Source organism: Eubalaena glacialis, chromosome 16 (genome assembly GCF_028564815.1).
Source record: "Eubalaena glacialis isolate mEubGla1 chromosome 16, mEubGla1.1.hap2.+ XY, whole genome shotgun sequence".
Classification (NCBI taxonomy): Eukaryota; Metazoa; Chordata; class Mammalia; order Artiodactyla; family Balaenidae; genus Eubalaena; species Eubalaena glacialis.
This window is the reverse complement of record NC_083731.1, coordinates 12,484,935-12,509,925: the sequence shown is the minus strand read 5'-3', so window position 1 is coordinate 12,509,925 and position 24,991 is coordinate 12,484,935. Positions and strand designations below refer to the sequence as shown.

Sequence of the window (24,991 nt, the reverse complement as noted above, 5' to 3'; positions counted from 1 at the left end):
TAAAATAAAAGCTTTCTCTTCAGCCAAGCCCTCGTCAGCTGGTGGACACTCTCCTCACTGTCCAGACATCACCTCACCTGCCTTATCTGAAGGGGATTCACTGGATTCTGAGGAAAGTTTAAGTCCCTTTTTGTTCTAAAGTTCAAACAGTTGATCCAAAACTATACTGTGGATTGGGATTTAGACAGGGACATGCAGGTGGAATTGGGCACCAGGCATCTGGTCTGGCTACCTCCATCCTATGAGAGGCTGGGGCTCCCTGTCCAGGCTGCCTGGCATGTGGTCCCACATGTACGTCCCCTGCACCTCCTCTTGAAACACTTTTGTTTCCTAAAACTTCCCCTTTTTCTCATTTCCTTCAGCCCTCTCCTTTGAGCCGCTCCTTCTCTCATACACCTGCCTCTCTACCCAGGTCCTGCCAACGTTCTCAATGAAAACAGTGAAATTCCAGGCCCCCTTAAGTCTTCCTCATGTCCTACATATTTTGAAGTCTCAGAAGACGTTCATCAATAGCTTTTACCTTTGGCCCAATTACAAAGACCACAAAGTTGAAGAAGTGGGTTTGGGTCTAGTATCTTTTGGCCCTCCCAGTCAGAGGAAAAGGTGGGATTGCTCCTGAGGATGGGGGGTGGTTGGGGAAGAAGCTGGGAAATGGAGGTACTTCTATGCCAGGCTTTACCTAGTTTCTCCTAGCCATCTAAAACCAACCCCCCTTCCCCCTGCAGGATCATTTTCCTCACAGACTCTCCTCTCCTCCCCTCCATCTGGTCCACTAGAGTAATACACATTCTTTGTATTAACATAACTTTGATTCCAGTTTTGCTGAAAATACTCTGGCTTTATTTTGCTATGAAAGCATCTGTCTCTCCTCCCTCCAACATACTCTCCTGGGTTACATTGTAGAGCTTTGTAGGTTGATTGACAATAAATTGTGTTATTCCCAAATCAACCCTTTGTAATTCATTGTGGTTTAGGACAATACAGAAGACTCAGTGTACCCATAATGAAAATGCTATAAGATTGAATTCACACAAAATGACCAAACTAAGTAACCAGATGGACTCTTATCATTCTAAGGTCTATCAATCAATGTAGCTTGGACCCAATTTTCCCAGGGTTTAGGTAAAAGAAAAGGCAAATAATAAAAGGATTTTAATTGTATCTTATAATAGCTCCCCCCACCAAAATCTCATTCAAGGTAGGTTATCTTTCAGTCTTAGAACAGATGGCTCTAAGGACAAACGTTACCTGACTATACCATCAAATGCAGTTAGGAGGCAATTAAAAAAAAATTAAGTAGGAAATAACTATTGTTTTGTGTTAAAAATACCTGAAAAGCTCCACTGAGACAGAAAAGAGGGGTGTCCTTAAACTCAAACATTCTCAGAGACACTTGACAACAAGGTTTGAGATCCTACAAGGTGTAATTAATTCTACAAATATTTGAGTAGAGGATTGAAGAGAGTAGTTTTGGAGTACACCCTGCTTTTCCACTACCCGCCAAGCCTGCTACCTGTTTCCTACCCCTTTTGTTACCGAATGCAAATTTGTGTGCCCAACACACAGTGAGGGCAAACAAACGGAAATGTTGGAGTTTGGAGCAGAGAAAGGTTTATTGCAGGGCCATGCAAGGAGATGGGTGGCTTGTGCCCAGAAATCCCCAAACTCTCTGAAGGGTTCTAGCAAAGCATTTTTAAAGGCAAGGTGAGGGAAGGGCATGGTTAGTTGTTGCAAACTTCTTGGTGTCGGAATCCTTTGTTCTCGCAGCTGTCCATGTAAGTCAGGTCACAATGTTCCTGTAAACCTAAAACAAAAGAAATGTTATTCACTGTTCTGCAACTTTTCATCTCTGTATGAATGGAAAAGTGTTATACTCTTAAAGATCAGAGCCTTGAGAATAGGCTATCCTGTATATTTCAGGCTATAGGCAACATTCTTTTACAAAAGTGCAGAGCCAGCATGACTAAGCACAGACAACAAGGCACAAGGGTTAAAGGAAAAGAAACAGATCTAATATGGAGTCAGACTTTTTCTTCCCTGTTACACTTTGGGTCCTAGCTTAGTGTACCTTCTTCCGGAAGGCTTCTTATGCCCTGTCTATCTGGGTGGACTTACCTGCAGGTCCCAAGTCCCACCTTCACGGCATTTACCTTGCAATATCGTGCTTATTGCCAGCTAGTGCATCTCCCTGCCTGTCATGTATCCTGTCACAGGATGTACTCTCAGGTATTTGAGGAATATGTAAACGGATGATGGAAATTTTTTGGAGATATTCAGATTTTCAAAACCTGAAACTCCAAAGAGAGGTAGTGCTTCCAAAGGAAACAAGAGAAGGGATTTCCTCCAAGCTAAGAAGGAAAAGTGGTCTGTGGTCCTGCAGGTAGCAGGGACCCCACCTCACCTGTGGTTCCCAGCTTTGCCACCACTGCCCCTGCCCTAAGCAGCACATGGAAATAACAGAGCAGCTGCATTGACCCCATATGCAGCCCAGGACAGTGATGTGGTCCCCAGAGGGTCTCCTAACACCTGGATGCTACCTGAGCTGCTGGGATTCTACATTCCTGCAAGAAGTGCAGGGGAGGGGGTGAGGTAAACCCCCCATGACTGGGGTTGAGTTTCTTCCTGCCTGGTGGGATGAAGTTCGGATAGAAATTGATTTAACTGCTATTTATTGCCTGAATTTGGAAACAAATATAGAGTTGTTTCCACTATGGGAAAAAAAAAATCTGTTAATCCACTATGGAAAAAAAAAATCAAAGTCATAAGTTAATTACAGTGTGAATCTGTTTTGATGAGTAATTTCTCAGAACTGAAGAAAAATTTAGGAGTAATCAGCATCACATTACGTTAAGATGGTCGATGAAATCATTTTGAGGTGATAGGTAATGGAAAGTTGTTTAGATGGCTAGATCATAAACAATGGAATGGGAGAATTATTGAGAACATGGAAGTACTTTCCTTGAAAATGCCTTAAAACGAGAAAGATTGATAGCCTTTGTCTAGCAAGGAGCCTGGGGGATTGACTAGATGCCATTAGAAAGTCCTTATTAGGTCTTCTACTTTATACCAAAAGAAACCAAACTAAATAAGAGAATAGACACACATAAAGTTCTCAAGTCAGAAAAGACCTGGGGGAAATAGTAAAGTGTAAATCAGAAATTTTGTACTTTTAAGTTGTGGGGAAAATGCTAAAAGTGTAAAAGTTGCATATATAGAAGCATCATTTTGAATTTTGGATAATTAACTCAGTTTGGAGTAGCTTAATGCAAGGAAAATGTTAAAATATGAAACGGTAGTTTAACTATGGCTAATGATGGTATAATTGCACATTGATACCATAAAAAAGAACAATGTAGGAATATTGGTAGAAAAACTTCTATGACTATAATGGGATTTTGAGCTGTACATCCTAATTCCTCTGTTCTCTCATCTTACATCCATTGGCTATGCTTTGCATATGGGAGACATTCAATTAATATTATAGGAATGAATGGAATACTGTGTATAATGATAATGATGCCTCAGGCGTGTAAAGAGTGTGAGTCCCTTTTGTCAAGGTGGAGGACTTCCACTTCTCTGTCCATCTGTCTACCCACCTCCTCGTTCCTCCCAGAACTGCTAACTTATTGGATGGTGTGGACAGAGGTGAAACCATACGCAGTAAGGAGATCTTATCTTTCTTTTATGCCGCTGCTCAGCCACAAAAGCTCTGACTGACAATGACAGGAGAGGAACTACGAGAGGATCTTAAACATAGGGAAAGACATCCAAGTTCAAAGTAAGAAGAAAGATGAGCAAACCAAAGTATACTGAGTTACCATTTTTTAACCTATCAGATTGGCAAAAAACTTAGAAGTGTGACCATTCACTCTGGTGAGGCAGTGGGGGAAGCAAGAACTCTCACACGTTGCTGATCTAAGCATCAATTTCAATAACCCTACGGAGGGCAATTTCACAATGTTCATCAAAATTAAAAAGGCACAACCTTTTGTCCCAGCAATTTTGCTCCTAGGAATTTCTCCTGTGGTTATATTCATGTGTGTGCAAAATGGCACGGACAGGGTTACTCACGGGAGCGTTGGTATTCATGGTAACAGATAGAAAACAATTTAAATGCCCATCAATAAGTGATTTTTCAAATAAATTTTGGGGCACCCATGTAATGGAATACCATGCAGGCATTATAAAAATGAGGAAGCTGTTTAAGTACTGATATGAAATTATTTCCAAGATTTTCCCAGAAAAAAAAAATAGCATAAAATTCTACCTTTTCTGTTTAAAAAAAAAAAAAAAAAAAAGAAGGAAATAAAAACATATACTGTGTCTGCAAAAATAAACTCAATATGGATTCAAGACCTAAATGTAAGACCGGACACTATAAAACTCTTAGAGGAAAACATAGGAAGAACACTCTTTGACATAAATCACAGCAATATCTTTTTTGATCCACCTCCTAGAGTAATGGAAATAAAAACAAAAATAAACAAATGGGACCTAATGAAACTTCAAAGCTTTTGCACAGCAAAGGAAACCATCAACAAGACGAAAAGACAACCCTCAGAATGGGAGAGAATATTTGCAAATGAATCAACGGACAAAGGATTAATCTCCAAAATATATAATCAGCTCATGCAGCTCAATATTAAAGAAACAAACAACCCAATCCAAAAATGGGCAGAGGACCTAAATAGACATTTCTCCAAAGAAGACATACAGATGGCCAAGAAGCACATGAAAAGATGCTCAACATCACTAATTATTAGAGAAATGCAAATCAAAACTACAATGAGGTATCACCTCACACCAGTTAGAATGGGCATCATCAGAAAATCTACAAACAACAAATGCTGGAGAGGGTGTGGAGAAAAGGGAACCCTCTTGCACTGTTGGTGGGAATGTAAATTGATACAGCCACTATGGAGAACAATATGGAGGTTCCTTAAAAAACTAAAAATAGAATTACCATATGATCCAGCAATCCCACTACTGGGCATATACCCAGAGAAAACCATAATTCAAAAAGACACATGCACCCCAATGTTCATTGCAGCACTATTTACAATAGCCAGGTCATGGAAGCAACCTAAATGCCCATCGACAGACGAATGTATAAAGAAGATGCGGTACATATATACAATGGAATATTACTCAGCCATAAAAAGGAACGAAATTGAGTCATTTGTTGAGACGTGGATGGATCTAGAGACTGTCATACAGAGTGAAGTAAGTCAGAAAGAGAAAAACAAATATCGTATATTAACACATGTATGTGGAACCTAGAAAAATGGTACAGATGAACCAGTTTGCAGGGCAGAAGTTGAGACACAGATGTAGAGAACAAACGTATGGACACCAAGGGGAAAACCGCGGTGGGTGGGGATGGTGGTGTGCTGAATTGGGTGATTGGGATCGACATGTATACACTGATGTGTATAAAATTGATGACTGATTAAAAAACAAACAAACAAAAAACATATACTGTGTCTGGATTGACTTGAGCTCCCTAGTAAGATAAATAAGAAACCATTAGTAGTGGTGACCTCTTTGGGGGTGTGAGGGGGGATGAGAATTGAGCCACAGGGGGACAGGATAGGAGGAAAGCTTTTCATGAAATACTTTTTAATAGAGTTGGATTTGAAATCATGTTGTGTATTCTCTTTTTGAAAAATTAAAAGAGGATGATGAAGTCATGCTCTGCCATGTTGTTCTCTCTAACACACACTCACTCTTGCTGGGGGTTCTTGTGTCTTGGGACCACTTAGAGAAGGGTGAGATCCCACTATTTGGATTTAGGTTCTGATCCAATCCGGCTCTTCCAGAGCTCGGGATATTGTCCTAGGTCAGTGGTTCTCAGCCTGGCTATACGCTAGAATCTCCTGGGGGGGGCCTCTAAAAAATCCTGATGCCCAGATTGCACCCCAGACATCAGGATCTCAGCGAAGGGGAGGAGGCCCCAGGCACCAGTGTTTTTTAAAAGCCCCCCAGGTGATTCCAATATGCACCCAAGTTTGAGATCCTGTGGCCTCAATATATAAATATGTAATAACTTCCTCGTTTTACACGCACTCATTTCCCATGTTTCTTTCCCTCTGGGACGTCACAGGGACCTAGGTGACCAGCAGGGAGTGTACAGGCATATCTAATGCCCTTGCCTGAGACATTCGTAACTAAGAATTGTTAAACAAACAAACAAAAACCCATCTGCTAGAATCTGAGCCCTTCAGTTAGAATCAGCTTGACAAATGAAAGATCAATACCAGGTTCATATGTTTCATGAATTTAGGTATTCATTATTAAGAAATTTGTATTAAAATACACATTTAGAACATATGATAAGGATGTTTCTGCTTTATCTAGAGTGAGAGATCTGAAAAAAAAGATGAGATAAAATCTGTGGCATGAATGATTAGTGATTCCAAATGAGTCAAATTCAAATTAATAAAGACTTTATATTCATCACTACAAAAAAAAAAACCTGTAGTTGACAGGGCGATTGATTGTGATAATAGGGCTAATCCTAACAATTTTTTCCAGTATTTTTTAATAACAGCTTTATTGAGTTATAATTCACATACCATACAATTCACTCATTTAAAGTGTACAATTCAGTGGCTTTTAATATATTCACCAAGTTTCACAGTCAACTCCACAATTTAAAAAGTTTTATTACCCTAAAAAGAAATCCCACACCCATGAACAATCATCCCCCATTTCCCTCCAATCCCCACAGCCCAAGGCTACCTCTACTTTCTGTCTCTATGTAATTGTTTCCTCTGGACCTTTCATATAAATGGAATCATATAATATTTAGTCTTTTGCGACTGGCTTCTTTCATTTAGCATAATGTTTTGAAGGTGCATCCATGTTGTAGCCTGTATCAGTATTTCATTTCTTTTTATTGTTAAATAATACTGTGCATATTGACCACATTTTGTTTATCCACTCATCATCTGATGAACATTCGGGCTGTTTCCACTTTTTGGCCATCATGAATAATGCTCATGTGAACATTTGTGTACAAGTTTTTGTGTGGACATACGTTTTCATTTCTCTTGGCATATACCTAGGAGTGGAATTCATCATTTTATTATAAAAATTTCAAACATACGACAAGGTTGAAAAAATTTTATAGTGAACATGCTTCCCACCACCAAATTTCTACTATTAAGATTTTATTCTCCTTCATCAGATATCTGTCCTTCTATCTAACCCTCCAGCCATTCATCAATCAGCCTTATTTTTTAAAATTTATTTTACTGAAGTATATTTGGTTTACAGTGTTGTGTTAATTTCTGCTGTACAGCAAAGTCATTCAGTTATACATATATATGTACATATATACTTTTTATATTCTTTTCCATTATGGTTTATTACAGGATATTGAATATAGTTCCCTGTGCTATACAGTGGGACCTTGTTGTTTATCTATTCTATATATGATAGTTTACATCTGCTAATCCCAAACTCCCAATCCATCCCTCCCCTACTCCCCCTCCCCCTTGGCAACCACAAGTCTGTTCTATATGTCTGTGTCTGTTTCTGTTTTATAGATAAGTTCATTTGTGTCATATTTTAGATTCCACATATAAGTGATATCACATGGTATTTGTCTTTCTCTTTCTGACTTACTTCACTTAGTATGATAATCTCTAGGTCCATCCATGTTGCTGCAAATGGCATTATTTCATCCTTTTTATGGCTGAGTAGTATTCCATTGTATATATGTACCACATCTTCTTTATCCATTCCTCTGTTTATGGACATTTAGGTTGTTTCCGTGTCTTGGCTATTGTGAATAGTGCTGCTATGGACATAGAGGTGCATGTATCTTTTTGAATTATACTTTTGTCTGGATATATGCCCAGGAGTGGGATTGCAGGATCATATGGCAACTCTATTTTTAGTTTTTTGAGAACCTCCATACTGTTCTCCATAGTGGCGCCACCAATTTACATTCCCACCAACAATGTAGTAGGGTTCCCTTTTCTCCACACCCTCTCCAGCATTTGTTATTTGTAGATTTTTTAATGATGGCCATTCTGACCCACATGAGGTGGGACCTCATTGTAGTTTTGATTTGTATTTCTCTAATAATTAGCGATGTTGAGCATATTTTCATGTGCCTGTTGGCCATCTGTATGTCTTCTTTGGAGAAATGTCTATTTAGGTCTTCTGCCCATTTTTAATTGACGTTATTTTTAAATGTATTTCAAGGTAAATGACATCAGCACTTTTCCCCTAAATACCTCAGCGTGTATATCATTAACTAGAGTTCAATATTTGTTTTGTTTCATTTCTTTTCAGATAATGTTTACATATGATGAAATGCACAAATCTGAAGTGTATACTCCCTAAGTTTTGACAAACTCATCTGTCTGACCCAAACCTCTATCGAGGTACATTCCCATAACTCCAGAAAATTCTCTTATGTACCCTTCCAGTCCTCACCCTCTGCATTTCAAAGACAACCTCCATTCTGAGTTTTTCTCCATGTATTTGGTTTTGTCGTAAAACTTCATACAAATAGAAAAGTACAATATGTACTTTTTTGTGTGTAAAGTTCCTTTCACTCAGCAAAATGTTTTTGAGATTCATCCGTGTTTTGCATTTATCAGAAGTCCATTTCTTTTTCTTGTTGAGTTGTAAGTCCATTGTGTATGATTATACCACTGCTTACTTTTTCACTCTCCTGTTGATGGGCGTCTGTTTGTCTCCCGACCCCGTTTTTTTAGTTTTATGAATAAAGCTGCTATGACCATTTTCGTACAAGTCTTTTTGCGCACATAGGTTTTTGTTTTTCTTGGGTAAATACATAGGAGTGGAATTTCTCAGTCTCACAGTGAGTATACCACTGATAATACACAAATCTACTCTAATTTTAAGCATTTCTAGGAAAGGAAAATCCTCTCTTTCTCTCTCTCTCTGTCTCTTTTTGGTGTTGCAAAACTTCTAACTGTAAGAAAATTAACTTCAGATTACTGTCATTTAGGTCCATTTTTCTTGGTTACTCCTCATTCAGAGATAGAACAGAAATATTTAGAGATGCTCTGTGATGAGGCATTGCACATTTATTTAGGTTATGTTTGAATGTATGATAGGGATTTTAATTTGTTAAAGGATAGAAATTATTTCATAAATGATATGCCTTTATTTCCTCCTTTTCACTAGTAGTCTCAATCTGTAGGAAAAGGATAAAAAGGAATAATTCAATCAAGTACCAGTTTCTTGCTATGTTTGTTCATCTTCAACCCCTTTACTGATGAGCTAAAGAACAGGGCTCTTCTTGCTGGGAAAAGCACCATTCCACTGCTTAGGGAAAAGGTGTGGCTTTAGATTGAATTCACTTTCTTTTCAAGAATTAGGAGTTGCATTTAAGCAGGCTTGATCCCATGCAGGAGGGTAAAGACGCTGCTAACGTCCAGTTCATCAAAAAGATTTCCCCCCCAGAGGTAGTGGTAATTTGGGAGTTGAGAGAACTCATTGCCTTTAGCTTAGATACATTGAGGGAAGTAAAGCTGGGAGATGCAGGCGTCCTTGTGACCAGCTGTCCCTCATCCCATCCAGGTAGGAGCAACTAGGTGATTTCTTTTAAAATTTATCTTTTGATGATCCTTCAGTGTGCATTAGACTTATGGATTTTAGCAGCAATTGTTGGGGCGGAGTGTGGGGTGGGGAAGAACATTTTTCTTTATTTTTGCCTTAAAATGTGTGGAGGTCCAATTTAAAAAAGGAGGTAATTATGCAGGTACATATGGAATTCCTACTGCCTATTTCTAAGCATGAGAGTGATTTTGTATGGGTTATCGCACATACCTACAGCCCGAAGATATTTGCTATCTTGACCATGGACACACACACACACACACACACACACACACACACACACATTTTCCTGCTCATTCCTACTTCAACTCTCAATGCATTTCTGAACCATGAAAAATGCTTCACGTAACCATCAACAATGATATACCTTCCCCTTAGGTATCATTTCCTTCTCTGAGAATCAAAAGGTGAGAACACAGGCCAGATTCAAAATGATTCCAATCCATGACCTTCCTCTGGTTTCCTCCTAAATGTCTCCTTTTGAAAGTGAAGTGGAAAAAATATGACCAAAAGTCCTTACTTTTTATCTATTCTATTTTCTATCCTAAAAGAAGTATGTGTTTAATACTTTTCTCCAGCTGTCCTAGATTTATGAATATAGAGGCAAAACACAGCATAGCCACTCAGAGCATCGCCTCTGGAGTCTGCCTGCCTGAGTTTGAATCACCTTCTCTGCCATTTACTAGCTATGTGGACTTGGCTAAGTTACTTAGCCTCAGCTGTAAGATGGACATAATAATATACTTCCTACTTCACAGGGTTGATGTGTCAGTTACATGAGTTAACATTCACTAAGTTCTAACAACTATATGTTTTAGCTATTATTATTATTGTACATAGAAAGGAAGAAACTTTAGGAGGAGTTATAGTTGAGGGTTAAAATTTCAAAGCAATTCTAATCAAAGTGCAGTATGATTATTTTTAGAACTTGACAAAATGATGCTAAAGTTCATCTGGAAAAACAAATACTAAGGCTAGCCAGGAAAACTTTGAAATTATAGAGCATAAGTTCTATCAGAGGGTAAAATATATTATGAACATTTTGTTACTGGGACAAGAATAGGCAGATCAGTGGAAAAGAATATGGACTCTACTATATGACAAAATCGGCATTTCAAACAAGTGTAGAAGAGATGGATTATTTAAATGGTGTCTGTTTATCCACTTGGAAAAAAGAAAAGTTGGATCTGTGTCTCATTTCTTACGCCCAAATAAATATTGTATACATTGATTTTATAATATAAAAATAAAACTGTTAAAGTGTGAAAATATAGTGATTTTTAAAAAGCCTTGAGTGGGGAAAACTTTTCAAGCATGATGCAAAAATGTGAAAACAGAAAAGCAAACAGATAAATCTGACAGTACAAAAGTTAAGAACCTCTTGTTGCAAAAAAGCACCATAAACAAAGTCAAAACAGAAAAAATATTCACTATATGATAGCAAAGGGCTAATTTCCTTAACTATCAATATAAAGATATTAAGAATCAACAAAAAAGACAAACACCCCAAGGGCAAAATGAGCAAAGGATATAAAAATTGATGGATAAAGAAATATCAGTGGATAATTTTAAAGTAAGTTTCCATTTTACCTATAAAACTGACAAATTTTAAAAGTTTGCCGATACCCAGTGTGGGCTTAAAGTGTAAGTAGGACTTCCCTGGTGGTGCAGTGGTTAAGAATCTGCCTGCCAATGCAGCGGACATGGGTTTGACCCCTGGTCTGGGAAGATCCCTCATGCCACGGAGCTACTAAGCCTGTGCGCCACAACTACTGAGCCTGCGCTCTAGAGCCCGCGAGCCACAACTACTGAGCCCGCAAGCCACAACTACTGAACCTACGTGCCACAACTACTGAAGCCTGTGTGCCTAGAGCCTGTGCTCTGCAACAATGAGAAGCCCGCACACTGCAACAAAGAGTAGCCCCCCCTCGCCGCAACTAGAGAAAGCCTGAGCACAGCAACGAAGACCCAACGCAGCCCAAATAAATAAATAAATAAATTTATTTATTTAAAAAACAAAAGTGTAAGAAATAAGCGTTCTCAAGCACAGTTGGTTAGTGGGTATCCTGGTTATCCATTGCTTCATAGAAAGCCATGCAAACTTTAACAGCATAAAATAATTTTATCATGGATTTTGTGGATCAGGAATTTGGAAAGGGCACAACAGAGATGGCTCTTCTTTGCTTCATGGTGTCCTTAGCTGGTAGGACGGAAAAGGCAGGGTGTGGCCAGCATGGCTGAGGAACGGGATAGGGCTGGAGAACCCTCTCCAAAACACTTCTTTACTCACTCCCTGGTTCCTGGTCTGAGATGGTGAGGGATCTGGGACCGGCAGCTGGAGAACCACTATGCGGCCTCTTGCTTATGGTGGTCCTCATCTAACGGACAGCTCATAGTCTCATGTCCAGAGATCAGCACTGCCCCCAACAGAGAGACTTCTCCGACCCAGAAACGTGTTGGTGGTGGTGGTGGTGGTGTGTTTGGGGGGAGGGGGTGGTAACTGTGGAATAAGAAGTTTCATTTCACTGTGACACGTCATCACTTTAGTATAAAAGATTTACACACACGCCCTTGTTTAAGCTTAGAAAGTTTCTGAAAGACTAAAAACTGATGGGAAAATGATTTCTGAGAAGTGAAATTGGGGATGTGGGGAAGGGTCCCTTATGTGCTTTACGCTTTACTTAATACCCTTCTATACTGTTTAATTATTTCTTAATTTATCATGTACACACATTTATTGTAATAAAAAAATAGCTAAAATCAACAAAAGGAAAAGTTAAGAACAGGAACACTACTTAATTCAGGAAGATTTCTAAGTAACCTGATGGCATGGGTTATAAAGGGGACCTAGGTAATTATACATTTTTATAATCAGAAATCTGAAAACGAGGCATAAATGACACAAAATGACAAGGAAACACCTCAGTTTTTCAGGGGTTGATTTTCCAGATGGCAGATTTTCCAGGCCAGGTAGCCCTGGCTTTTTAGGTAAAGGAATTTAAAAAGTGCTTTCAATGAGATTAAGTACAAAACCCAGAATGTTTGTTTGTGAGAGCTGGAAGGAACTGGGGGAATTGGCTCTCCCAGCGGGAGCCCCCAAACCTGCCCTCGTCTTTCTTTTCCTTCTTCCCCACTGGCTACTACCCTCTGCCTGTAAAGCCTCAGACTGCGTCCTTTAAAAGTCACCTTCCCTCAAAAACAAAATCAAAAAAACAACCAGCATCAGATGTTATGTATTCAATATTATGATCATACACATGCTAAGAGCGAAACGACACAAACTTTATTCCAGACATGGAAAGAAGATGATGAAAAAAAAAAAAGATGAAATAAACACTGTAGCATGTGGAAAATGTCTTCCAAAGAGTGACTGGGTAAATGTCACTTTTCTAATTTTTTGTGATTTCTACAAGTTTTTCGGTTTTAGCTGTAAGGTATGGCTTGCTACTGGGTGAAGTGCCCGGACTAGCAAAAAAAAAAAAAAAAAAAAAAATAACAGCACCGGAGGGCTTGTTAGAAATATCGTGCCTCAAGCTTACTAAACCAGATCTGCATTTACCAGAATCCCAGGTCTGCCACAGTCCTGGCCACGCATTGGAATCACCTCCAGAACTTTAACAATACCGATGCCTGGGTTCCCACCCCAGAAATCCTGATATATTTGGCTGGGGTGAAGCCTGGGCGTTGAGGGTTTTTTTCAAGTCTGAGGTGATTCTGTGATCCTGAGACCCAGTACTCTAATTTGGTGGTTCGCAAAGTGTGGGCCCAGCGCCCCCTGGGAACCTGTTACAAAGGCACATTCTCAAGCCCACTCCAGACTCCCTTTCCTGGAGTTTCTGATTCAGCAGTTCTTTGAATCAGCTCGCCAGGCAATTCTGATGCCCACTGAGGTGGGAGAACCCGATAAGGTAGGTCTGGGGAGGGGCCCAAGAGTTTATATTTCTTAAAGTTTCCGGGTGCTGCTACCGCTACAGGTCCGAGAAGCACACTCAGAGAATCACCGAAACCTCTGATCTATGGTTTGTCCAGAGCCACGCCTCCAGCCCACAATTGCTTCTCTTCGATGACAAACTTCCCATCTGCTGTTCTTTTCAGGTTTGAGGCCCAGATGACCCTTTCTACTTCCACCTTCTCCAAATATACAGGCGTTTAAAAAAAAAAATACAGTTCAGCACCTCAAACTCAAAATATGTCTCTTTGCTCCAGAAACTACTCACACTAGCTACGCACAGGTGCCCCCCGTCCTTCTCAGGCACCGTGTTCTCGTGTGGACCCACTGTCCCACAGGGGCCCCTGTCCTGCTCCTCTCTGAGTTCAGTCGTGGCCTCTCCCAAGAAACCTGCCTCCAGGCTGGAGGTTGAAAACTTCTCTAAGGCGCAAAACGACCAGGGTTCTGGGGTCAGCGGCCGTCAGGGGCGGGTGCCCACTAGCCTCGGCATCTAGCAGAGGGTCGCTTTCGTTTCTAACCTTCTGCCGCGCGTCCTTTTCCCTCCACGTGCAGCGGGCCCATCCACAGCGAGGAGGAGAAAGGGCAAGGGCAGGGGCTGAGGAAAGGGGGATGGAGGTGGTAAAGCGGCAGCTCCCAGCTGGAGGGGGGGGGACAGAGACTTTTCCCCCCTTAGGTGCCTGCCTGCTGGGTCCTGAATCTTGCTCCCTCCTCCAACGAGTTCCGGGAGCTCTGAACAGGAATCTGCAAACCTGCTAACCTATTTCACTCCTTCCCCCCGCGGGGCACTGCTCCTGTCCTCGGAGGGGGAGAGTAGGGGTGGGGATTGTCGGGGGATTCGCGGGGGGTGGAGGACGCGGGGCCGCGGCGGGGGGAGGGGAGGTGACAACTGCCCCTCTGGGATTAAGTCCCTCGTAGCCCAGGGTGGTGCCGGAAGCCCGCTCCTGTGGCCCCGGGGAAGGGGTGGTGCTCGCGGGTCCCTGCGAAGCGCCGCTGTCCGCGCGACAACGTAAAGTCCTAGGTGGGCACCCGGGCGGGGCTCCCCCTTGCACAACCTCAACAGCGACCTGCAGGGTCCGCGCCACCGATCCTCCTCCAGCTGCTCCTGGTGTTGCCCGTGCGCCCGTCTCCCGCTGCCTTAGCTCGCTTTCAACCACAGAGGCTGGACTGGCGCGTCCCTGGTGGCGCAGCGCACTCCGCGGAGCTTCCGGCGCTCGGCCCCGCGGCGCCGAGCGGAGAGACCGGCTCCGGCCGTAGGACCAAGTAAGGCGCGGATCGGAGGTGGGCTCGCCCGGCCTGGGAGGGGCGCTCGGGCGGGCGGCCCCTCGGCGCACCTGCCCCCGGGGCGGGGCGGAGCGGGGTGGGGCGCGCCGGCACGCAGGTCGCGGGCGCGGACGCTGGAGGGGGCTGTGGCTCTCCCGCTGTCCCCGCGGCTCGGGCTGCGCGGCGCCCGGGCTCCCCCCGGCTGAGGGGCCGGCCCGGGGAGGGGCTCGCCTTCCTTCACTTCCCGCTTGCCGGTCTGGAGGCGGCGGGGCCGGCGCGGGCGCAGGGCTGCGGGCGCTCGGCTGGCGCGCGGGGCGGGGACGCGGCCGCCGCCCGCTTTGCGCCGCTCCTCCCCGCGCGAGTGGCGCTCGGCCCGGCGTCGAGGCGGCCATGGCGACCCTGAGCCCGCTCCCCACCCACCCCGCCTGCTCCGCCCTCCCCTCCTCCCCGCGCCACCTTTGATGGCTCGGACCTCGGCCGGCCACCGCCAGCCCCGCTCGCGCGTCCGCGCCGCCGCCGCCGCCCCCGCCGCCCGCGGGTATTAATAGCCGAGCGTCCCCGCCGCACGCGCAGCCGGAGCCGCCGCGCCCTCGGCCGCCGGGAACTCGGAGCTGCGGAGCCCGGAGGCCGGGAGTGGGAGCCGAAGCCGCCTGCGCCGTGGAGGTAGGAGGCGCGCGGCGAACAATGATTCCGGCGGACTGGCGGCAACTTGTGCGAGTCGGGCGCCCGGAGCCGACCGACCGGGGCGCGGGTGGAGGTAGCTGCGTGGCCCGCGGGTCCTGCCCGGAGGAGGGGGCAGCGGGTGGGACCGGGCTTCCCCTACTGAGGCGGGAGAGTCGCCCTCCGGGCCCGGGGCAGCCCGGCAACAATAGCCGGAGCTCGGGGGCCTCCGGGCTCCGCGCCGCCCCTTGCACCCTCCTCTCACCTCCGGGGACTCGGGCTGCGGGCTCCGCGCGCGTCCCCTCTCGTCTCCCCCGCCCCGCGGCGCCCTTCCCCCTCTTCCTCCCATCCCACCCGGCGCGCTGACAGCGCCGGACGCGGCTTCCGGACCTCCGGCTGCAATCTCGGCCCCTGCGACCGACCGCGGGCCGGGGAGGTGGCCGTTGGCGCGGGTGCCACCGCGCTGCCGGGGTGCCCTCCGCTCGCCCACGCCGGTGCGAGGACCCCGGTGGGTGACAAAGAGGAACACGCCCTCTGCCTAAGTTAGATTTTGTCCTTCTTTGCCGCCAACCTTTATGAAGAGCAAAGTTTTTTTTTTCTTTCTTTTTTTTTTTTTTAAGCAAAGGACAGAGATTTTTGTGGTGAATATTTCCAAACAACAACTTCTGATTGTGGTTTTACGATTTAAGTTCCGGAAACTTTAGCTGTGTGATCCTGCTAGACCTTTGAGAGTGTGTGCGTCTGTGTGTGTGTGTGTGTGTGTGTGTGTGTTTTGTTTGAGGGGAAAAAAATGAGTTCCCCGTAATCAGTCTAGATGTCGTTTATGGCAGTTGGAGCCCAGCTGGAGTCTGTGCAGGATCCCCCAGAAACGAGGGAGGTGAGGCGCACAAAGAAACGAGGACCCTGGTATCAGATCAGCCCCTTGAGATGTGGAGAGATTGCCTTTCATCTGGAACAGTTTAGCCGGCTCAGCCTGTCTCTGATTCTTCTGGAGTACCATGGTGGCCTCTGGCTGTTTCATTTTATTATTGTTGTTGATGTCTTTCTTGTTAGTTTCCCAGGTTTGACTTGCTCAACCCCGCCCTCCCCTGTTTCACGGTTCCCCCTTAGCCAGGGCTTTTGGGGACCCCCATCTCCCCCACCCAGCAGGCAGGGTCTTCAGCAGAGCCAAACCCCAGCCAAGCAGTGGGTTAGGTTCACTGTGCTTTGCATGTGGTGACTTGGCCAAGCCCATTCCAGAACATCTTCCAGCATTGTCTTGCTTTTCTTATTCAGTCTAAACAGGACAGAAAGGAGGAAGAAAGGCCTTTTTGGTCCTGAGAGCTTTGGGACATTTGCCTTAAAAACTGTCCTCATTGTTGCCATCAGGCAGGCCCTTCTGAAGTCTCCTACCTTTGGTTGTCTTCCCACATTCCACAGCCTTCTGGCCGGGGGTTTACCTTCAGCCTTTCCGGGGGGTTGGTCTTCTGGGTTTGACACTTCCTGATGATGCTCTTCGTGTGGGTTCAGCATCCACATGGCTCACTTTATATTCCTGCAGCATCGTTCTGCAGCAAGGCACCAATATTGGAGTTACTCCAAGCACAATGGAACGTTTGTGTTCTTAGAATGTCTGGCTGATAGAGCTGCTTCTGGGTAAAACGAAGAGACACATTATTGGCCAGTGGCTGGCTTACTGGGCGAGGTGTTGGTGGAAATAGTGAGCTGCTAGCCTAGTGCTTCCCAGAATCTCTTTTTTCTTTTATGTGGACGAGAAACTTGAAATACTTGGTGATTATGTAGCTGTGCTCCACGGGGCCACAGATTCAGTAGCATGCCCCCTGTGAGTTGGGGTGTGGTTTTTTATTTAAGGTGTTCTTCCCCTGTGGGAATCCTGAAGGTAGGTTTATAATGTCCTTTTTCACATAGTTAGTCTTTTTCTGGAATTTTATACAGGGATTGAATTCCTTAGGTCTTAATAGAATACTAATGGTACTCTGCGGGCCAAATTTACCAAAAGGAGATTTAAAAATCTGTCCTAGATAATTTTCTTCTGGTATGTTGCAGTTATGCCATAATTATCTTCAGACCATGAGGAACCTGGGTGAATATTTTTGTTTTGCTTTTTATTTAAGAAACTGTCCAAGGAAATGGTTTTAAGAAGATAAGAATAGAATATAGTATTGAAAGGGTTAGTTTTTTTTAAAAAAAAGTGGAATTCATCCTCTAATATTCATTGAGCTCTAATATTCATAGAAGAGTTTAATTTATTTGGAAAATGATATATATTTATAAGGAGGGTGCCTGTGATAGACATCAGAAAAGAAAACCTTTTTCCATCCTTGAGGAGGTTAGAGAATGCTGGAGAAGAGACAGGAGCCCAATTTTTGCATACTGAACACTTTAGGAAAGACGGCATTATGGCTTTCGCAGAGGATGAGGAAAGTTGTATGGATTTGTAGGTACTTGGCTAGTGCTTTGACAGCAAAAGCTTTTGTAAGTGGCCTTGCTTACTTCAGAGACCTGCCTAGTGAAATGCACTTTCCCCTTGAACTGAAGATGCTACAGACAAGAGAAGGGCTCTTATAATCCCCAAATACAGTCACTCAAGTCCTTTCTACTTTGGGTGCACAGGTATTCCAAGTGTTGCTTACCATTGCCTGGGAGGGGAGAGGGTAGGCTTTTAAAGGTTCCTGGGGCTGCACCTCTCGTATTATTTGGTACTTTTGATTGAAAGGAGGGCTCTCCAAGCCTGACTATTGAATGGGAAGCGGTGGATCAACTTTTTAAAAAAATGTTTCCTTGCTTTTTAATGGTTAGAGTTTCTGCTGTGGCCTCACTTCATCATAGGCCCCTCACCCTCTGTTTCCGCCAGGTTACTGCCTTAAGCACTTCCACATGTCTGGGAAGAGCAGAGCCCAACGGTTTCCATTCAAAATTACTTGAAATACTGATTTCACCAGTCCTTTTATGCCAAATGCTGCCTTTGTTTTTAATCAAGAAGCCCCCAGAAACTGTTTATTTTAAAGTGGAGAAACTGGCTTTTTATAGGCTGCCCTCCTCCTGGTTTAAGTCAGTTAAAAATGTTTTGCCAAGTGGATGCTTTGAGCAGAAGTGGACAATTGGTGCGTATTAAATGTGGGTGCTCTAAGCCTTTGATACTTGTGAAACAGACCAGGGACCATGAGGTACAGTGTGCCTCAGCATGCTCAGTGCTGCCTATGAACTCAGGCAGTTTTCTTATCTAATGTGGGATGGAGATCAGACGGCAAGGATGGGCAATTTAACATGGGAATTCATCATTTACACTGAATTAATTTCATGTGTAAAAGGGTCATATTTGTGCATACATTTTCAAACAAAAGGGCCTCAGGCCAAACTGGATTACCTTTAACTCTCTATTATGTAACGTTCCTCACCAAAGAATAACTCCACTTTGTGTGCAGACTTTGGCCTTTTCATAAAGGTATCTTAGAAGACTTATAAATCCAGTATTATATGACTTTCATTTTTTTGTTCTCATCATATTAATTCAGGATCTAGTATAGTGCCTGGCACATAGCAAACCCTTTCTAAATACTTGTTGAGTGAATAAGTAAACCTAATTTTCATGTCCTTTCAAGTTATTATTTAAGGTTTTTAAGGGAAATTTGATATTAGCCCTGACAAGTTGTTGTTCTGGGAATTTGAAAATTTGGTATTTGATTTCATTCCTGTTTTGTTCTAATTTAACAATTTAAGCTAACCTTTAAAGTTGGGTATTGTAAAAATATACAGGCTTATTTTTAAAAAAATCAGACAATAAAAGCATGAAGAAGTAAGTAAAACCTACCTGAAAAAATTAGCTTCTGGGATAACTTTCCCTTTCCTTCTTAGAGGTATATTTTTTAGAAGTTCCATTAGTGAGCATCTCTTGGGGGTAACCTCAGTTTTTGTGTGCCTTTAAATTTGTTCCGGAATGATAAACTACCTGGGCGCGCAATTCTGGATTGTTGATCCTGTATTAATCAACTCTCTTTTGGTTCCATTATTGTTGTCGCAGTGTCCACTGTCAGGCTAACTGTTATTTGTAAATAGTCTGTCTTTTCTCTCTGGCGGCTTTTAAGATCCTTTGGAGTGCTGCAGTTTCACTACGTCTAGATGTAATTTCTCCTTTACTTTTATTCCCCTCTCTCCTCCCCCATCTGCTTCTTTTCCCTCCTCCCTCCCCCTTCCTCCATCATCTTATCAGTGTGTTCCTTTCTGTTGCCCTGTAGTATTTTAGTGTCTGGATGTGCTACAGTTTGTTGATCTGGTCACCCTTGGCCATTCTGGCTGTTTCCAGTTTGGGCTGCTATGAATAAGGCTGCTATGAACATTTGTGAACAAGTCTTTGTGCGGAGGTCTGTTTTCCTTTTTATTGCTCGGTCTTATGATAAGTGTATGTTTATAAGAAACTGCCGTCTGTTTTTCCAAAGTGTTTGTACCATTTTACATTCTCGCCAATGATATATGAGTGTTCCACGTACTGTAATCCTCATGAACACTTGAAATTATCCATCTTTTTCATTGTAGCCATTCTGGTAGATGTGTAGTGGTATCTCCTTGTGGTTTAATTTTATATTTCCCTGAAAGGGAAATGATAAGTTTTCCTGTGCTCTTTGGCCATTTGTCTATCTTCCTTTGTGCCGTGTCCATAACACTTTGTTCTTTTTCATTGATTTTTGTCTGATTGTTTTATATAGCTTTTGAGTATAATTGACATACAATAAACTGCATATACTTAATGTCATTTTATTTTACAATTATAGGAGTTCTGTGTATATTCTATATACAAGTTCATTGTTAGATCTATGTATTATGAATATTTTTACTGGGCTATTTTTTTAATCTTTTCCTCTTTTAATGGTATCTTTTGAAGAGCAAAAGTTATTAGGGAAACATTGTACATGGTCTACTTATTGAACTTATTAAAGGTCAGGGAATTTTTTCAGCTTTGGAAAAATAACACATTTTTGTGTGTAAGACATAGACTAATATTGCTCTGTTCAAGAGGTCGGTCTCCATTTACTTCATGGGGATGGAGCAGTTCTATTCTTTCCTAACTAAAACTGAGTTGAAAAGACATGAAAATGAAAAAACAAAAAAACAAACCCTGCTTATTTTGAAAATCTGGGGAAACAAGGTGTTTAAGGTTATGATCAAATAGATTTCTGAAATTCAAAATTGAATTGTTTGTTCTTTTAGCACACAGAAAGATTGTGGAAAATAAATATTTTTGAAATCAGTACAAAAAATGGAGCCCTGGGTAAAAGCAAGATGTAACATTCTAAAAAGAGGTTGGAATGGCATACGTAGGTGCTTGTAATAGGAGTTTAGTTTCCCTATTTTGGCATGAATTATATAGTGTTACTTATGTATTCTCCTCATTTTCTGAACCAGATAACAAGCATTGTTGTCAGGTCAGAAGGTACGTTTTCCTGATTTTTGTTTCTCCTGCCCATAGAAGGTAAATAGATATTGCTTGACTTGAATTAAAATTTTTGTAATGACTGAAACAGAAACAGACTCAAAGAAATAGAGGACAGACTTGTGGTTGCCAAGGGGGAGGAGGGTGGGGAAAGGATGGATTGGGAGTTTGAGGAGATGATTAGCAGATGCAAACTATTTTATATTGGACAGATAAACAACAAGGTCCTACTGTAGCGCACAGGGAGCTATATTCAATATCCCGTGATAATCCATAATGGAAAAGAAAAATAAATAAATAAATAAAATTTAAAAATTTGTATAAGGAAAACCCCATGACATTTTAGAATATGGAAGTTAGAGATTGGGATCAAAGGTAACAAGAGTTGGGAGTATAGGTGTTAAAATGTGATGTTGGGCAAGTTATTGGTGCTCTTTTCCTAAAACATCAAGGAAACTTCAAGAGTGCATTTATCTTCCCGTGATAGAATCTTTGACTGATAGCAGTGAAAGTCATGAAACAATTAGTTGCCTCAAGTAATAATAAGAAGGAAGGGGCTCCCGGTTCAATGCCTCAGCTCACAGCATCACCCGGGACCCAGGTTCTTTCTGTCCTTCCACCCTGCCATCCCAGCTTGCTGCTTTTTGTACTCTGGCTTGTTGCCTAGTGGTTAATTAGACTGCTGAAGCCTGATTGGCTGTTATGGCGAAGGGCTGCTGCAGCTCCGTGCTTTTTACTCTTACACATTTGGTGTCGTCGGGCCAATAATGGCACAGCCTTCTTCACGCTCCTTTTGTCCTTAAGCAAAGTGCTTCTCAGAAGCCTCCAACATTTGTTGGTCTTTGAAGAAGGATCTGGGGAATATTTCTGTGCTTGAAAGAGAGACCCAAGGGCTGGACTGAATGTGATGCCTGGAACCACAGCAGCCAAAATTGTGACTAGCCTTGGGATGAAGGCAAGAGGATGATGGGCTGAAAGATGGAAGCAGAGTTCTTGTGGGCCTCACTTAGTCACTGATCTTCCTGCACCTGGAGCTTACTACACTAAATAATAGCTAATTTTGTATACCAAATAACGCAGACCTGGACTTAGTGTAATAAACAATAAGTTTCCCCACTTTCTAATTCTGTTATTGCCATCCAAAGCATCTTGACTGATACATTAATTGGAAGACTTTATCTTTCTTTTTAAAACATATTTTGTCTTTTTTTGTTTTTTGTTTTTTAATTTAAGTATAGTTGACTTACAATGTTAGTTTCAGGCGTACAACATAGTGATTTGATATTTTTATAGATTATGCACCATACAAAGGTTATTTCAGTATTAATGACTATATTCCCAGTGCTATACATTACATCCCTGTGACTTACTTATTATATAACAGGTCATTTGTACCTCTTAATCCCCTTCGCCCATTTTGCCCATCGCCCCACCCTCCTCGCCTTTGGCAGCCACTAGTTTGCTCTCTGTATCTGTGAATCTGTTTCTGTTTTGTTATATTTATTCATTTGTTTTTTAGATTCCACATATAAGTGAAAATACAGTATTTATCTTTCTCTGTCTGACCTATTTCACTTAGCATAATCCCCTCCAGGTCCATCCATGTTGTCACAAATGGCAAGATATCATTCTTTTTTATGGCTGAGTAATATCCCATTGTGTATATATACTACATTTTCTTTATATATTCATCTGTCAGTGGACATTTAGGTTGTTTCCATGTCTTGGCTATTGTGAATAATGCTGCAGTGAACATAGGGGTGTGTGTATCTTTTTGAATTAGTGTTTTCGTTTTCGTTAAATACGCAGGAGTAGAAATGCTGGATTGTATGATAGTTCTAGTTTTAATTTTTTTGAGGCACCTCCATGCTGTTTTCCATAGTGTCTGCACCAATTTACGTTCCCATCAACAGTGCTGGAGGGTTCCTTTTCTCCACATCCTCACCAGCGCTTGTTATTTCTTGTCTTTTTGATGATAGCCATTCTGACAGGTTGGAAGATTTGATCTTTCATCTGCCATTTAACATTATATATGAGAAAAAGAGTTTATTACTGTTAATTATATGGAAAGTGGCTTAGTGATCACGTCAAGTCACTGTGAGAGATGAACTATTTTTAAGTACTTTACGTATTTGATAATGTGTGCAAATCTTGTCACTAAGTCTGCATGATTTTCACCTTTTCCTCTTAAGATGGCCTTGCAGGACATCTGCTTAGCATTGACCATTTGGGGTTTGGATAACAAGACATACTTGATGGGAATATTTTGTTTCTTTAAGAAAAAAATGATGGCAGTGCCTACCATTTCTGTCAACCTAGAATGGCATTTATCTGCATGTTTAATATTGCTTAGGAGATTTGTGAGGCCATTATTTATTTATTTTTGGCTGCGTTGGGTCTTTGTTGCTGCGCGCGGGCTTTCTCTAGTTGCAGCGAGCGGGGGCTACTCTTCGTTGCGGTGCGCGGGCTTCTTATTGTGGTGGCTTCTCTTGTTGTGGAGCATGGGCTCTAGGCGCGTGGGCTTCAGTAGTTGTGGCGCACAGGCTTAGTTGCTCCGCGGCATGTGGGATCTTCCCAGACCAGGTCTTGAACCCGTGTCCCCTGCATTGGCGAGTGGATTCTTAACCACTGCACCACCAGCGAAGTCCCTGTGAGGCCATTATTAATCAGAGATTAATGTCTTCCTTTATAATCTTGCCGGATCTTTTGGTTGTCTGGCATGAAATCTTACTGGGGGCCAATGTTAGTAGTAGAGTGAACTGCTTGGAAATGTCAGGATTTGGGTAAACTAAAGATTTACCACGTTGAAAAATTAGACACAGATATTTGTGAGCCTGTAAAGAAAAGTTGAATGATTTTATAATAACCGTAATCCAAGCAAATGAATTGAACGGAAAATATCCTGGTGAACAACTTGCAGAATATAGAGCCACAATATTTCTGTCTATTTTTATTTAATTGATACGACTTTAAAAAAGAAATCTGGTCCTTCCCCCACCTCTTACTATCAAGATGGTCAACTGACCAGGGTAACTTGAACATTCGCTGCTGTTTTATTTTTACTTCACTTTATGTAAGGACTTATCAATTCAACAGATATTTATTGAACAGCTGTGTTGAATTACTAGTTACCATTGGTGCCACAAAAACAGGGTGCAGTTCCCTGCTCTCTAAGAGTGTAGCATCCAGACCAGATTGGAGAATTATCTAGATAATTACAATATAAGGTGGTATATGACCAGAGCTTTGCAAAAGGTACTGTAATCGTGGAAGTGTTCAGGGTAGTGAGACATTGGATTCTGGTTGGAAGTTGCATTTAAGTTGAGCTTTCAATAAGAAGTGTGTTTTGTTTGTTAGCTTGTTTATTTTAGTGTTCCCTTTGTAGTCTGTTTATTGTAACAGGATTAGAAAAGTATTCACTTATAAAACAGAAAGTAAAAATCCCTGGCAATCCTGCTGGTCAAAATTTATGAAGGTTAAGATTTGATTTATTTCAATTTGACTTTTGGCATATTCAGTATATCCCCAGTATTTTTCTCTATACATACAAACATACATTTTTTAAAAATTGGGAGAATGATGCATGTATAATTAGAAGTCACTTTCCCCCCATAACATTGTCTGAGTGTTTTCCATACTGAGTTTTCTTTGAAATGAAAATGTTCAATGGCTATATAATATCCCCCTGTATAGTTCTACATAATGAACCTAATGTTGCCCTTTATCGGTGATTTCTTCTGCTTGCAGTATTTGGCTGCAGTGACAATCTGTACATAAATCTATGGAAAAGAGGGTCTCTTGTTGCAAGAGACAGACACCCACCTTGAGTCATAGGAAGCAGAATAGGGGAATTTTGTAGCTCTCAATTCCAACCCCAGAAAGGGCAGAGGTGGGTCATCTCAGGAAGGGAGACCTGGGTCCAAAGACTCCAGCCACCTGTGGGTTGCCCTCACGATGCCCTGCTTTTTCGCTAGGGATTGGCTTCATTTTCCTGGTTCTCTCCACTGGCACTTCGGGACAGTTTGCTGGTGATGGTGGCGCTGTCCTGCATGTTGCAGGAAGGATAGCATCCATGGCCCCGCCTGGGAAGT

The 24,991-nt window shown here is 42.5% G+C and overlaps 2 protein-coding genes across 6 annotated transcripts in view; one reads left to right on the top strand and one right to left on the bottom strand.

The window, feature by feature from the left end:
- Positions 1 to 13,917: 13,917 nt before the first annotated feature.
- LOC133076333 (basic proline-rich protein-like) lies at positions 13,918 to 16,990 on the bottom strand. The gene is made up of 3 exons (XM_061170907.1): positions 16,912 to 16,990; positions 14,310 to 16,010; positions 13,918 to 14,189 (listed from the first exon to the last, which is right to left on the bottom strand). Exons 1-3 carry the CDS (start codon positions 16,988 to 16,990, stop codon positions 13,918 to 13,920), a joined length of 2,052 nt encoding a protein of 683 aa, XP_061026890.1.
- FARP1 (FERM, ARH/RhoGEF and pleckstrin domain protein 1) overlaps positions 14,768 to 24,991 on the top strand; it is a 291,156-nt gene continuing 280,932 nt past the window's right edge. For 3 of the 5 annotated variants that reach the window (XM_061171147.1, XM_061171146.1, XM_061171142.1), the window contains exon 1: positions 15,376 to 15,475. The gene's annotated coding sequence lies outside the window, so the exon portion shown is untranslated. The other 2 variants (XM_061171145.1, XM_061171143.1) reach the window with 2 other exon arrangements.